General features: G+C 47.7%; 1 protein-coding gene across 2 annotated transcripts in view; it reads right to left on the bottom strand.

Annotated features, from left to right (window-relative positions):
* Positions 1 to 5531, bottom strand: part of ADRA1B (adrenoceptor alpha 1B) — a 48902-nt gene extending 43371 nt beyond the window's left edge. For both annotated transcript variants that reach the window (XR_013813482.1, XM_079770027.1), the window contains exon 1: positions 4262 to 5531. Coding sequence is in view for 1 of the 2 variants with exons in the window: in XM_079770027.1 (XP_079626153.1) it covers positions 4262 to 5210 (949 nt within the window). In the remaining variant the exon portion in view is untranslated. The remainder of the gene's footprint in view (positions 1 to 4261) is intronic.
* Positions 5532 to 14301: the final 8770 nt, after the last annotated feature.

Here is a 14301-nt window from a genome sequence, read left to right as displayed (position 1 = left end):
TGTTCATTTTTGGCCCAACAACCCAGCAATTAACATAGTGTTTGGTACCTAGTATGTGCTTTAGAAAGTCTTTATTAATGATTTCATTAATGGTCGAATGTATTTTCCTTCTGTAGGATTTCCCTCTTGCAGGAAGGATTCCCTGTATGTGAAAATTTCTCCTAACTCAAATCAACTGCTTTCCTTGTGAGCAACTCAAATCCGTGTGTTTTGAAACCTCTGAGTTGGAGGATTAGTTGTGTTTGTGGGGGTGGCTTTGTCCTGAGTCATCTTTGAGACCCCCACCCTCCCTTATGCTCCTGTGGGAGGTGGGGAGTCATCAGCCCCACTTGGAATGAGAGGACTGGAGAAACAAATCAATGGCGAGAGGAATTCCTATTTGGTTCCAGTACTATAGAGAACACAACTGCTTCTTTGAAATAGACCTTCATTTATTTGAAGGGGAAAGCAGTTAGTTCAATAAGGGCTTCCTGGGGCCTTTCAGCATTTTAAAAGATGGAAGAAAGATTTGGAGCAAGGCAAGGTTCCAGTGTTTTCTAAACAACACATTAAACCCAGCTACTAGTTGGCTGCTCAGCACTTCCTGCCACCCCCTCCCCATCCCATCCTTCCTCCAATGCATTGCACTTCCCTCAATAGCCAGCCACTTCTTAAGACCCTGACCAGGCCTTCCCCAGGCAGGTGGGAGCTGACCTTCATTATAATACTGGGCAAGTGAAGATTCCTTGGACATCTTGTACATGACCCAAATGAGTAGAAATGCTGCTCTATTATATTCCAATTATTTCCTGTCTCTCCATGGCCTGATTCCAGGGACCAAATAAAGAGGTCCTTGTTTGGTGGAGTCCATCCCTGCTCCAGAGTAAGTGAGAGCTGGTCCCTGGCCCTACTTGGTCTGAGGCCACAGGAAAAGGGTGGGGAGGAGGTAGGGAGGGTGTTACAGGTGGGGAGGGCTCCACGGGAGATGAGAGGCAGCCCAACCCTGCTTCCAAAAATAAAAATAAGGGAGGAAGGTAAACAAATGGGGCTCCTAACTAGGATCCTGCAGGGGGCATGGCTATTTTCCCTCTTTCCCAAGAGGAATACCAACCCTCCTCTCCCACTGAGAAGACAAACACAGCTATGGAAATCTCCTGCCATCCAGGCCCCTATTGCCAATTGGAAGTTACTCCTACCTGCACTTGTGTTTGCCAACAACTGTCTTCTCAGATCTGCTTTCTCTCCTTATGAGTAGAAAGCCTTTCATGGAAAATTTAGAGTTTGGAACCTTCTTCAGATTCCAAAGGAGTTATTGTTCTACACCATGCTACTCTTATTTGGGTGTTATTTGAACTCAGAGAAAGTAGCAACCCACATCTAGGGCTTGCTTGCATGTTCTTGCTGAATTATTAAGAACATGTTAATTAAGCACCTTCTCTATTTGAAACTCTTGTGTACCTTTTCAAACCCAAAGCCTGGAGTCCATATTCCTCATCTGCTAAGGCGAGGGGGCTAGGGGAGAGGATGTGGGTGGGGTCAGTTCAGGGGCGGCTCACTGGGACATCTCTGGGAGATAATGGCATGGATGGTCAGAAAGGTCAGAAAGTTTTCATGGCAAGGATAGGAAAGAGGAGCTTTGAGAACATCATGGTGGCAAGAACGTCTCACTTTCTGTGGTGTGGAAGCTGTTATGGAGATAAAGTCTCAGAAAGGCATCAACAGAAAGGGGGAAAGTGGGGAGGGTGGGAGTGAGAAGAAACCGAGGGTAGTCCTGAAGAGCAGGGCCCAGAGAGCAGCCACATCATCCTGCACCGCCCTGTGGCTGGGGAAGGACAAGGCTTTACACTGTGTAAAACCATGGCCTCCAGCAGGCTGGACAAGGGTCCCAGCAGTGGCTCTCCAAGCCTGGTTGGCGGGCCACCTTTTCAGAATCACCACGTGGACTCCTGGGATCCATCTGATCTACGGAGTCAGAGTGTCTGTGGGTTAGGCCTCAGAGCAATGCATGATCCTCAGAGCAATGCATGAAAAAGAAGCTGAATGTTTTATCAGGTTCCACAGATGATTCTGATCCTTATTAAAGTTTGCGAGCCCTTGATCTAGAACGCTGTGGTTCTTTGAAAGTGAGCTCTGAAGCCCACAGAGGTAGAGCAACAATCCTAAGGTCACATGATGGCAAAGCTCACATGAAAACTAGATGGCTCCTGATCCTCAGAGCAATGCATGAAAAACTAGACTCCTCCTGACTCCCAGAGCATTCCAACATGCCGGCAGCCTCTTCACCTATTTGGAGCTGTTTCCCTTGCCCGCCTACTGTGAGCGCCTGCCCCTTTGATCCATCCCTGCATCCTGCTGGGGCCTGCTCCTTCCTGAGGATACTCTGGTCATAGCCTCTGCCTGCCAGTGGGCAGGAGCAGAAAGGCCCAGTTCTCTTCTGAGCCTTTAGTAACAGGTGTGGGGACTGGCAAATGAGTAGAGAAGGAGGAAATACACAGTTATAGCTGAGGGGTGACTTGGGTTGGGTTTGTAGTACTAACAGCTAACTTTCCTTGAGCATTTGCTGTGCACCAGACACTGCGTTAAATCCTTTCCATGCATTAGTGCAAACCCCATGGAGCAATCGTAAACAGGTCTATTTTGCAGATGAAGAAACTGAGGCTCACAGAAGAGCTGTCTTTGCCCAAGGTCACTTAGCTAATGACATGTGGCCAAATCACTTCCACGTACAACTAGGAGCTTTGAATGGCCCAATGCAGTGTGAACCGTCATCTACTTTAACCTGACAAGCCTGCGAAAGGACCTTGAGACCTTGGGAAAGAAAAGAAAGCTTCTCTGCAGTGGGATGTGATCACTCGGGGTTGGGGCGGGCAGAGCTTAACCCTTTCCACTGAAAACACTGAAATCACTCATGACGGCATTAGCCGGGCTTTAGAAATGGTAACGTGGACAGTAGGTTAAACAGCCTTTTTCCTTTATCTTTTTAAAAGGCAAACTCCTGATATCAGTTTGCTTTCTTTCCATTTGCCTCTTTTTCTTAAAAGCAACGTGTCTTCAGAATTGTAGTTACTTGAGTAATTTGGTCGTGTAGGGTTCTAACTGAGCCTCTGGTGTGACTGCAGGCATGTGTGGTCCATGTCATATAACAGCTGCTACGTCTTCTGATACCACGGCACATGACTTTGCCGTGATCGCCTCCCTCCATTCATTTTTCTGGAGCGTCCCCCAGAGATAGGAGAAGAAATCAAAGCAGATCAGTGCCTCAGAGGAGGGGACAAGTGTTTCCCAGCCCATGTGGATAGCATGTCACACTATGCTCTAGGTTTGCCTCTTAACCAGACCTCTTCTTCCTTAGAAGAAATCAGTCAGGTAGTCTTTGAATAACTCAGTAGGACCACACACACACACACACACACACACACACACACACAAAAAAAAAAAAAAAAAAAAAGATGGACATGTTTTTATAGGAGGGGAAGGACTCAATTTCATCCTAGCAGGATTTGGTGTCTGGCAGCTAATGGTGAGGGACGACTATGATTTAATTCTGGTCATTTCATAAATCACCAGAATTAGGAGCATTTTTGGGTGAAAACTGAGAATATGTGATCTTCAGGTCATCTTCCTTTTCTTTCAAATCTCAGGCTTTAGATAACTTAAAGGCAAGTTGGGGCTGTGTGACTGTAAAATGATCTTATTAACTCATAATGAAGCCGTGCAGGGAGGAGGGGGAGCACGCAGCCTCTGCAAAGCTCTTGAGCGGCGTGGGGCTCTCTGCAAAGAGCCCTGGAAATGCTGAATGAAAACCGCCTTTCTGTGTACGAGCTGCCTCCCTGCTCTCCAGTGCCGCGTCTGCGGTAACTACAAACTACTTTGTATGCTGCATTCGTGAGGCTGCCTTAGCTGACACATGATTACTACTGAAATAACGCTGGTGTGATGTTCAAGTCCAGTGGCCTTTTTAATTATTAAACTGAGGCTGCTGAATGAATTATTATGCATACCAGATTTTCCTCCTGTGGCTCTATTTCAAGCGGCTAGTACCTTAGCGTGTTCCACTAACACCTGAGTTGGTTCTTAGCCAGCTATCCAATCTGCAAAGCCTTTGCAGAACAAACAGTATTCTCTAATCTCCAAACACTCACAGACTGAAAAAAAAAACAAAAAAAACCCCCACACCCCCCCCGCCCCCCCCCCCCACACACAAAAAAAACTTTACAGTAAGCTCATCAGAAAGCCAAGATCGGAAAATGCCCACAGCCCCTCCACCAAGCCCCCAACTCACCAAGTGGTAGAGCGATGAAGAAGGGTAGCCAACACAAGATGAACATCCCGACCACTATGCCCAAGGTCTTGGCTGCTTTCTTTTCCCTGGAGAACTTAAAAAGTTTGACAGCTATGGAACTCCTGGGGTTGTGGCCCTTGGCCTTGGTACTGCTGAGAGTGTCCTCGTGAAAGTTCTTAGAGTGGATCCTCAGGGTCAGCTCCTTGGAGTTGGACATCTCCCTCATGACTCCGGCCTCCAGGTTCTTGGTGGTCCTCTTGGCAACTATGTAGACCCGGCAGTACATGACCAGAATGACAGCCAGAGGGATGTAGAAGGAGCCCAGCGAGGAGAAGAGGGCGTAGAAGGGTTCTTCGGTGACCCCGCATTCCTTGTCATCGTTGGGTGCTGGCTCCTTCCACCCAAGGAGAGGCCCGATGGAGATGACTGTGGACAAGACCCAGACACTGAGGAGCGCCAAGATGGCCTTCCTCCGGGTGACAAGCGTGGGGTACTGCAGAGAATGGCGCACGCCGATGTAGCGATCGATGGAGATAGCGCACAGGCTCAGGATGGAGGCGGTGCAGCACAGGACGTCCACGGCGGCCCAGATGTCACAGAAGATCCGGCCCAGCACCCAGTAGCCCAGCACCTCCAGGGCAGCCGAGAAGGGCAGCACGGTGAAGCTTAGCAGCAGGTCGGCGATGGCCAGGTTGACGATGAAGTAGTTGGTGGGTGTCCGCAGGTGACGGTTGCAGGCCACAGACAAGATGACTAAGATGTTGCCTACGATGGCAAAGATGATGAAGGCGCCCAGCACCATGCCCACGGAGATGGCCCTGGTGACGTCCAGCTGGGGCAGTCTGGAGTTGTTGGAGGTCTGGTTGGGGCCAGTGAAGTTGGCATTCTTCAACTCTCCCCAGTGGGCAGGTGCTGATGTGTTGTGGCCGGTGTCCAGGTCGGGATTCATCTTAGAGTCCGCCCTCCATAGCCAGGGGGTGGACAGGGCTGGAAGGGCTGCGGGGAAGGCTCCTCAGCTGCCCTGAAACTTTGCCTCCCCCGCGGTGGGCTTCTTCCCAGAGGCGCCCTCCTGGCGAGGAGGCATCGCCCCCAGCAGCCGGCAGTGCGTCTCCTGCACCGCGCTGCTCGCTCGCTCGCCTGTGCCTGTCAGAGGGAGGAGGAGAGAGGGGAGAGGCGGCAGCTCCAAGTTAATGGTCCACGTCAGGCGCGCCGGCCGGCTCGCGAGGGAGCAGGGAGCGGGGCAGCGGGAGGAGGGGCGCGGGCGCGGGCGGGGGGCGCCGGGCTCCCGGCGGGCTCGCCCGCTGCGGGTCTGCGGGCAGCGGCGTCTCCGCCCAGCCAGCGCCGAGGAGGGTCCGCTTTCAATGAGCCGCCTCTGGGCTGACTGCACGCTGGTGACATCAGGCGGGGGAGCCCGGCGCCCTGACTCCGCGCGGCACTAGGGGGCAATGCGGGTCCAGCGAAGGCGCCCGCAGCCCCGACGCCGCCACCCTGGTTAGCTAGCTGTGCCCCCCCCACCCCACGGCAAGCCTGGTGTGCGTGAGTGGGGGTGGGGATGAGGGGGTGGGCAAAAAGAACGACTTGAGCGTGGGAATTCCCCTACGTCCCATCCCGAGGTGGCACGCTGAGGTTCTTTTCCCTCCTATTTACTCCTCATTTTAAAAAGTGGGGTGGGGGTGCTTACCTCTAATAGGATGGCGTCTGGAGTCAACCCCCAGAATCAGCGGGATATGCAACTTGTGTGGCACCTAAAAGAGGAAGAATGCCTAGGTTAGGCAGGTGGGAAGGACTTGTGTCAGATCTGAGACCAACCTCCATCCTTTACCTCTCCATGAAAATAAAACTAAGGCTTCTTTCCATCCATCCATCCATCCATCCATCCATCCATCCATCCATTCACTTATTCACTCAGACACTCACTCATTCATTCAACAGATTGTTAACTAAGTGCCCACGGCCTGCCCTGGGTTCTGTTCTAGGCGCTGTGGGCATAGCAATTGAACCGGTAATAGACAAAGACCCCTAGGAGCTTACATTCTAGTGGGAGGAGACAGTCATTAAAAAAGCAAGCAAATCGTGAGGGGTGTCCTATGCTGACAGATATCACGGAGAAAATATGTCAAGTAGGGGGGAAATGGAATGGGGTGTGTGTAGGGGGGTGGCATTTGAAATTTTGAATGGGTGCTCGGGATGTCACTGAAATGGTATTTGAGTCAAGACCTGAAAGAAATGAGGAACAAGCTAGTAGTGGGTTATCTGGGGGTGAGGATGGTGATGGTGGGGGTAAGAGACCTCTTGGCATAGGGGGATGGGACTTGGGGAATCTAGATTAGTTGTTGGTCTCTCCCCCCGCCCCCCCTCCCCGCTTTCTGCCTTGTACTAGTATAATCACCATGCCGTACATTAGATACCCACATCTTATTCATCTTATAACTGGAAGTTTGTACCCTTTGACCAACATCTTCCCATCCCACTCTCCCAAACCCTGGTAACCACCACTCAATTCTCTGTTTCTATGAATTCAGCTTTTTTAGATTCTACATATAGGTGATCTCATACAGCATGTCTGTTTTGGGGTCTAACTTATTTTACTTAGCATAATGCCCTCAAGTTTCATCTATGTTGTTGCAAATGGCAGGATTTCCTTCTTTCATGGCTGAAGGAAATTTCACTGTATATATACACCACATCTTCTTTATCCATCCATCAGTTGATGAACACTTAGGTTGTTTCCATATCTTGGCTATTGTGAATAATGATGCAATGAACATGGAGTACAGTTCTCTCTGAGTTCCTATTTTCAGTTTTTTTGGACATATACCCAGAAGTGGGGTTGTTGGATCATATGGTAATTCTGTTTTTAATTTTTTTGAGGCACTTCCATGTGGTTTTTCATAGAACTGTACCAATGTAAATTTGAGATAGGGGGTGGATTGATTGTTATAGAAGGCACAGTCTTCCAAATAGTCAATTTTGGGACCCTGAGCTACTCGTGCTGGGAGGGAACCCACATTTATTGAGCTCTTACTGATAGCCAAGCATTTACTAATTCTCCTTTATTCTTCACAACAACCCTTTGAGAGAAGTATAACCATTCTCTATTGACTGGTGAGAAAACCATGATTTAGAGAGCGTTTGTATATTCCTGAGGTCATATGACCAGTATACATGTGGCAGATTAATAAGTAGCCACAGCTGGAGACTGAAAAGTAAAGCCTCATGCCTTCTTTTACTCGTGTCCACAAGCCTGCATCTAGGGTTTCCTACCTTCACTATAACCTGATATTCAGGCTCGGGAACCAGGAAATCACTCAGGGTGACTGACATTTAGGCTCCTCAACCTAGAGCAGTGGTTCTCAACCTTCCTAATGCCGCGGCCCTTTAATACAGTTCCTCATGTTGTGGTCCCCCCAACCATAAAATTATTTTCGTTGCTACTTCACAACTGTAATTTTGCTACTGTTAATGAATCGTAATGTAAATATCTGTGTTTTCTCACAGGTTGAGAACCGCTAGCAAGGTCACCTAAGACCATCGGAAAACACAGATATTTACATTACGATTCATTAACAGTAGCAAAATTACAGTTATGAATCGTAATGTAAATATCTGTGTTTTCTCACAGGTTGAGAACCGCTAGCAAGGTCACCTAAGACCATCGGAAAACACAGATATTTACATTACGATTCATTAACAGTAGCAAAATTATAGTTGTGAAGTAGCAACGAAAATAATTTTATGGTTGGGGGGCACCAGAACACGAGGAACTGTATTAAAGGGTCGCGGCATTAGAAAGGTTGAGAACCACTGACCTAGAGGAAGATTCTGAATTCTTTTTACTTTATACATATATTTTTTTTGTGGGGAGGTAGGTGGTTATTATACATCTAAGGTTTTAATCTTTTCCCACCAAAATGCACAAAACACACAATTTCAAGGAATTCCATGAGATTAAGATATCGGAGGTGGAGACAGCTCTGAAATTTTCCTATTTTAATTAAACTGGCTTAAGTTGTTTTTTTGTATTTTAAAATAAGAGATTCACAGATGTATGGTGACTTCACTCTTCAAGTACTATTAGAACCCTCACTTGCCCATTTTTCCATTTTGGAGGTGGCTCAGGAGGCAGTGGCAAGTGGTGTGCTCCCACAGCTAGTCAGGTGCAGAGCTGGTTATCAAACGGCTTCCGTGGCTCCCAGAGCTGCGCTCCTTCCTCTGCCCCCGAGGGAAGCCACACGGGACAGCTACTCAGGACTCACACAGCGGGGTGTGAGGCTGGGACAACTCTCTGCCGAGGGTCTTTATGAAAAGGAGAGATTGTCCTTGGTCCTGGGCGGCTTAAACTGGTTTATTCCCGAGGGGGAGTGGGAGGAGGTAGAGAATGCCAGTAAGTTGGGCAGAAGCTGGCAATTAACACAAAGGCAGGGACGTGGGAGAGGAAGAGTGGGACAGAATGGAGAGCAAGCCCTGAGCCCACATTTCGATGGTGGTGGCCCATTTTCCACTTCCCTGGGCACTAATCTCACCAGCTATTGAACAGCCAGCAACACACCATTGAATTCACAGAGCCTGTGTCTACATAATCACAGTAACCAGCTGCAGTGCGAAAACTCAGCCCATCACGTATTTTCCTGTGGTGGCAAAAGGCCAGGAAAAGAAAAAGAGCAAATCTGAGATTCAGAGTTGGTTTATACTTGTTTGAGAGAGAAAAGTGTATTACCTAGATGAGACCTTATGTCTTCATTCAAGTGTCAGGATGTGGAAGAGATTATTGAGCCACATCCAGAGGTTCAAAATCCTTGTAGATTTCAGACATGTTGTCATTTACCGGTGTCTTTCTCGAAGACAAAACAAACATCCCACCATAAGGCAAACAGGTATTAGCTTTAATAGCAGCCATGCACCAGGACCCCACTAAAGCAACCTTTGCTAATGGTCCTTTCCTTGCTGTTCCTCCCCTCTCTTCACTGGAGATGCCTCTTAACTCTGCCTGGCTGATATCTGACCGATGGAATTGACCGTTTGTTCAGGTGTCATGAGGATACAGATGATATTTTATTTTCTCGGTACTCCCTGGGGCCAAGCCAAGCACAGAGCTCTGACTCACTCGAGGCTTGGGGAAGAAGAACCTTTTCATTATCGGTGATTACATTAGAGTCCTCTGATGTTGCAAACTCCCATTTCTGGGAGCCCTCTAGGTGAAGCTGCCACTGAGTTTGACCTCTGGGGAGACCAAGGCAATGGGAGACTCAGAGATCTGCTTCGAGGGTGTATGGGAGGAGAGCTCTCACATGAGATCATGCAGTTTTGCATGGTTCTCCCTCTCTAGCTCTCTCCAGGTTTGCATTCAAGCAGCTATATACAGGGCATCTACTCTGTGTCAGGCACCATGCTAGGTGCTGTGGGTGAATCAAAGATTAATTAAATCAAACCAACAGCTTAGCACTGATCTAGGTGCCATGGGCAATGAATAAGATGGTAGAGCACCCGTCAGAGAGTATCTTCTATGTGCCAGGCACTGTGCTAGGTAGGTACTCTGTGTGCATTTATGCAAATCTCCGCAACAATGTAAGGTAGGAATTACCCCCATTTTACAAATGAGGAAACTGAGGCTCGGAGAGGTTCTGTGGCATGGCCAAGCTTATTCAGTGAGTAAGCAGCATTGGTATTCAGAGCATTGTTGTCAGGCTCCAAAGCTTGCATCCCTCTCCCTGCACCAGACTGAGATTAAAAAAAAAAAAAAAAAAAGCAGCAGAAGGTTCAGTGTTCGCCTTGAAGGAAATTACAGCAGAAGACGGAATGTGATCAGGTTCCTGAGCAAGGCAGAGGTCAGGGAGCGGACGGCAAGGCAGAGCTGGCCAGGCGAGAAGTTCCTGCCGAGGAGCTTCTCAGGTCGAGCTTCCTGGCCAACACCCGGTCTGCTGAGAATTTGAGAGCCGACTTGGAATCTAATCCCGCCTCCCTCATTTAATAGCTACTAATGTGACCTTGGGCAGGAGAGTAAAGTGATTAAGAGCCTGAACTTTGGCATCCAACAGATCTAGATTTATGTTCCAGTTCCATTAATTTATTAGCTGTGCGTCCTTGGGCAAGTCATCTATCTAATCACTTGGAGTCCCACTTGCCTCATCTGTAGAATGAAGATCGAAACAGTCCCTGCCTCATGAGGTGAGGATTAAATGCAATAATGTGTGCCATGTGCCCAGCACAGAGTAATAGTAATAATATCAGCTAAGCGTTATTAAGTATTGGCTAGATGCTAGGCATTGTGCCCCAAATGCCTTATGGCCATGATCTGATTTAATCCTCATAATAATGTTATGAGGTAGATGCTATTATTATCAACATTTATAGATGAGGAAACTGAGTCTCAGAATGGTTGCCCAAGGCCACAGGGCTAACAGCCGGCACAGCTGGAATACAAAGTACCCAGTGAATGAGGCTGAAAATGAAAAAAGAGGAGGTGGGAGGCTTCTGCTCCAGCTACACGGGGGTCGCGAAGGGAGGCTGAGAAGCACCCTCTCTCCTGGGCAGGAGACACTTCAGCTGAGGTGTTTCCTCCAGCTCCAAAGGCAGCAGGTCAGAGGATCCCAGGCGTGAGGGATTTCAGCTCCCTCTGGTAATGACAATTTGTCAATCTTTGTTGAGCACAGATTCCCTCAACTCGGGAAGGTAGAGGACTTAGGAGTATCCCTTTGCAGCAGGCTGGTGAGGATTAATTGCCAAGTCATCCAAGGGCTGAATTCACGTCACATGTTTGGGAAGAGCCCTGAATTGGAGGTCTGGGGTGTGAGGGCACAGGAATGTGGTATGTGAAAAACCTGCTAACTCAGGAGCTAGAGAAGGGGGTCTATTCTCTCTTGGGCCCCAGCAGCTCCTCTGGTGGGTGGGACAAGATAAACAGGTTGCCCAAACCAACCCGTGGTGCTGCAGTTGAGGGCCAGGAGGGAAAGTGTGCCATTTTCTTGAACGACTCTGACTGTCCCTTTATGGCCATGGGCTTTGCCCATCACTTTGCCCAGGAATCTATGGTGACCCCAAAATTGATCAAGGAAGGGTCTCTAGGCTATGATCTGATTTGGAGCTGGGTGGGCAGTAGTGTCTGCAGCATGTTCTCCACAAGACAGATGTCTTTGTCCATATCAAAGACTGAGGGCAGGGAGCTGATGGAGATTTTACTGGCACTAAAGCTCTCCCAAGCTGCCTCTGTATTGCTGCTGCCAGAATGTACTTTCTAATCACACTGTTGAAACCATTAAAGGTTAAAGTAAGACATAACAAAACAAAACTTATGGCAATAGGCTCTTTACAGCTGACTTTTGAAGGCTACACTGTTGTAGTTAGGATCATGGACTTGAGAAATGTCAGAATCAGAAGGACCCTAGAGACCGCCTAGTCCAGGGCTCAGCAAACTATAGTCCTTGGAACAAATCCAGGCTTGTGCCAGTTTTTTGTTTCGTTTTTTGTAAATAAAGTTTTATTGGAACACCATACCCATTTGCTTGCACATTGTCTATGGGTGCTTTTTCATGCTACAATTACAGAGTTGAGTGGCTGCAACAGAGGCCCTATGCCCGGCAAAGCCTAAAATATTTGTTCTCTAACCCTTCTTAGAAATCCTTTGTTGACTTTGGGCTAGTCCATCCCTCTTATTTTACATGTGGGGACACAAAGGCCCAGAAAGGGGGAGGGATTTGCCTAAGGCAAAACCAGTGTCAGTAGCCTGGGATTTTGATTCTACCAATGTGACTTTTTTTTTTTTTCCCTGTCATCTATTTCTGCAGCCTGGAGCAGGCTCTGAGTTTGAATTATAGCTTTAGTTGACCAGATGTATGATCATGGGCAAGGTACATAAACTCTTTCAGACCTGGGGATAATGCATTCTATTTTCTTGAGATAAGGTACATACGAAGTGATTGTGACAATTAAAGGAGTCTGTAATACTTAGGCTGGGATCTGGCTCATACAAAACATTCAACCCCAAGTAGCTACTGTTATTGTACTGATGTCCTCTGTGATCTTATATGCATTAATCTAATCCCTCACATTCCATATTTCATGAGGGAAAGGGCTACTCCTTACCAGTGGTTCTTTAACTTTTTAGGTCCTAGATCTTATTGAGAACCTACTGAAAGCTATGGGCACATGGCTTTATTCCACCCTTTTCCTGAATTTCTGACAGGAGCTTCCTCATTGCCAAGTTCCTGGCAGGCCCCTTGATGACTTGATCTTCACCCTGTTACTTATTTTTGTTTGCTGGGCCTCTCTCCTGCTAATTTCATCTTGGTGTCACCTCTTTCAGTCCCGGGCCACAGAATAACCCACTGCTTCCCCATTCATTATGCAGTAGAACTTGAACTGAGTAAAGTGAATGTCCTCCTGGAGTTTGTGGTCTAAGATGAATAACGGAATGTGCATCTAAGGATGCATGGAGCATTGTGTGAGACATTGAACATGGATGCAAGTTAAATAAGGAAACAAAATACGTGACACAGGTCTCAAATTTCTCCATACTTCCTCTTCTTCCTCTCTTGTGGCCTTCTGAACCAAACCACCCAACCCTTTGGGAGGATTCTCCCTTGTGGTGGCCACCAAGTTCAGAAAGGTCTACAGGAAGTGGTGGAAATCACTTTTTCCTTGGGGGCATCTAAAAATGGTATCTGGATAAAGTGTTAGAGGCCAGCTTCAGAGAGGACAGATTAGAGCAAGACAAGAAAGTGATGTCAGAGGGTGACTTCTGCCTTCTCATCTCTTCTCTGGCAGAGATGACAGGGTAGGACCCTGGATGGGGGTGGGTATGCTTGGGAACTGGTGTGTACATTACTTTTCCCATGGGCATGGAAAAGGAGGGCAGAGGGTGAGAAAGGCAGTTTTCTTTGCCCATCTCCTTCATGTACTGAGGAATGCTGGGACAGGAAATGCCCAGTGTTTCTCAGTTGTTTACTGGACGCCAACCTGGCAGATTTGGGGGTCCTGAAAAAATGAAGGGGGGAGGAGGAGGAACCTTGGTTTTTCTGCCTCTTGGGGGAATGCCCTGGTAAGTGCTTGGGGGTGGAGTTTGGGGAAGATTTTGTGAAAACTTCTAGACAGGAGCAGCCTGGTATAATGGCAGTTAGCTGTATGCTGTGAATTACAAGTTCCTGGAGGGGCCTCCAAATATCTACCCTGCCTTTTGGGGTGCTATCCATTGAGAGGTAGGCACTGTCTCTGCCCAGTCCCTATTTTAACTAACTGTGACTGACTGAGTGCAGTCATGCATCAGGCATTGTGCTAAGGTAATTCACAGGCAACATCTCATTTAATCCTCCAAAAACACTTTTGTGGAAGACATTGTTGGCTTCAATTTGCAGGTGAGGCGACTGAGGATAAGATGAATTACATGTCCACGATTACCCCGAGATGGGATTAGGGCAGAGGCAGTTTGACTCAAAATCAATACTTTTCACCTCCCAAATACTACCCAAATTTGGCTGTAGGCTGACCTCTCGGCTAAACAAAATTACAGGAATTTCTGGGCAAACCTCAGCCAGGTACATGGATTTAGAGGCAGAAGTTGTTTTGGGCTGTGTGTGCAAACATGGGCCCTTCTCTAGAGTGGAGTCCAAGGATTACATCTCTCCTCCTTACCACTCCCTGGGAAGCTCAAGTGAGCTGGAGGGCATGTATCAGGCTGGAATCTCAAATCTTCCAAGAAGAAAAGTGGAAGACTGGACCCCATAATGTCTCCAAGGTCTGCAAAGGCTATTGATCCCATGATGATAACCAATTGTTACCTATGAGAGAGAGAGAGAGAGAAAGAGAGAGAGAGAGAGAGAGAGAGAGAGAGAGAGAGAGAGAGAGAGAGAGAGAATATATATATAGAATGCAAACTCAGTATGAGAGATGCTAGTCAGACCTAAGGAACTAGCTTATTAAACATCAGACCAAGTTCTAGTTTCTGGCACTTCCTAGCTTTGTGACCTTGGGCAAGTTACTTCATTTATTTAAGCTTCAGTCCGTTTATCTGTTACATGGATATTTTAATGATATTTACCCCACTGCAT

This window comes from Cnephaeus nilssonii (genome assembly GCF_951640355.1).
Source record: "Cnephaeus nilssonii genome assembly, chromosome: 5".
NCBI lineage: Eukaryota > Metazoa > Chordata > Mammalia > Chiroptera > Vespertilionidae > Cnephaeus > Cnephaeus nilssonii.
Note: the sequence above shows the minus strand (reverse complement) of the source record. Positions and strands in the feature narration are given on the sequence as shown.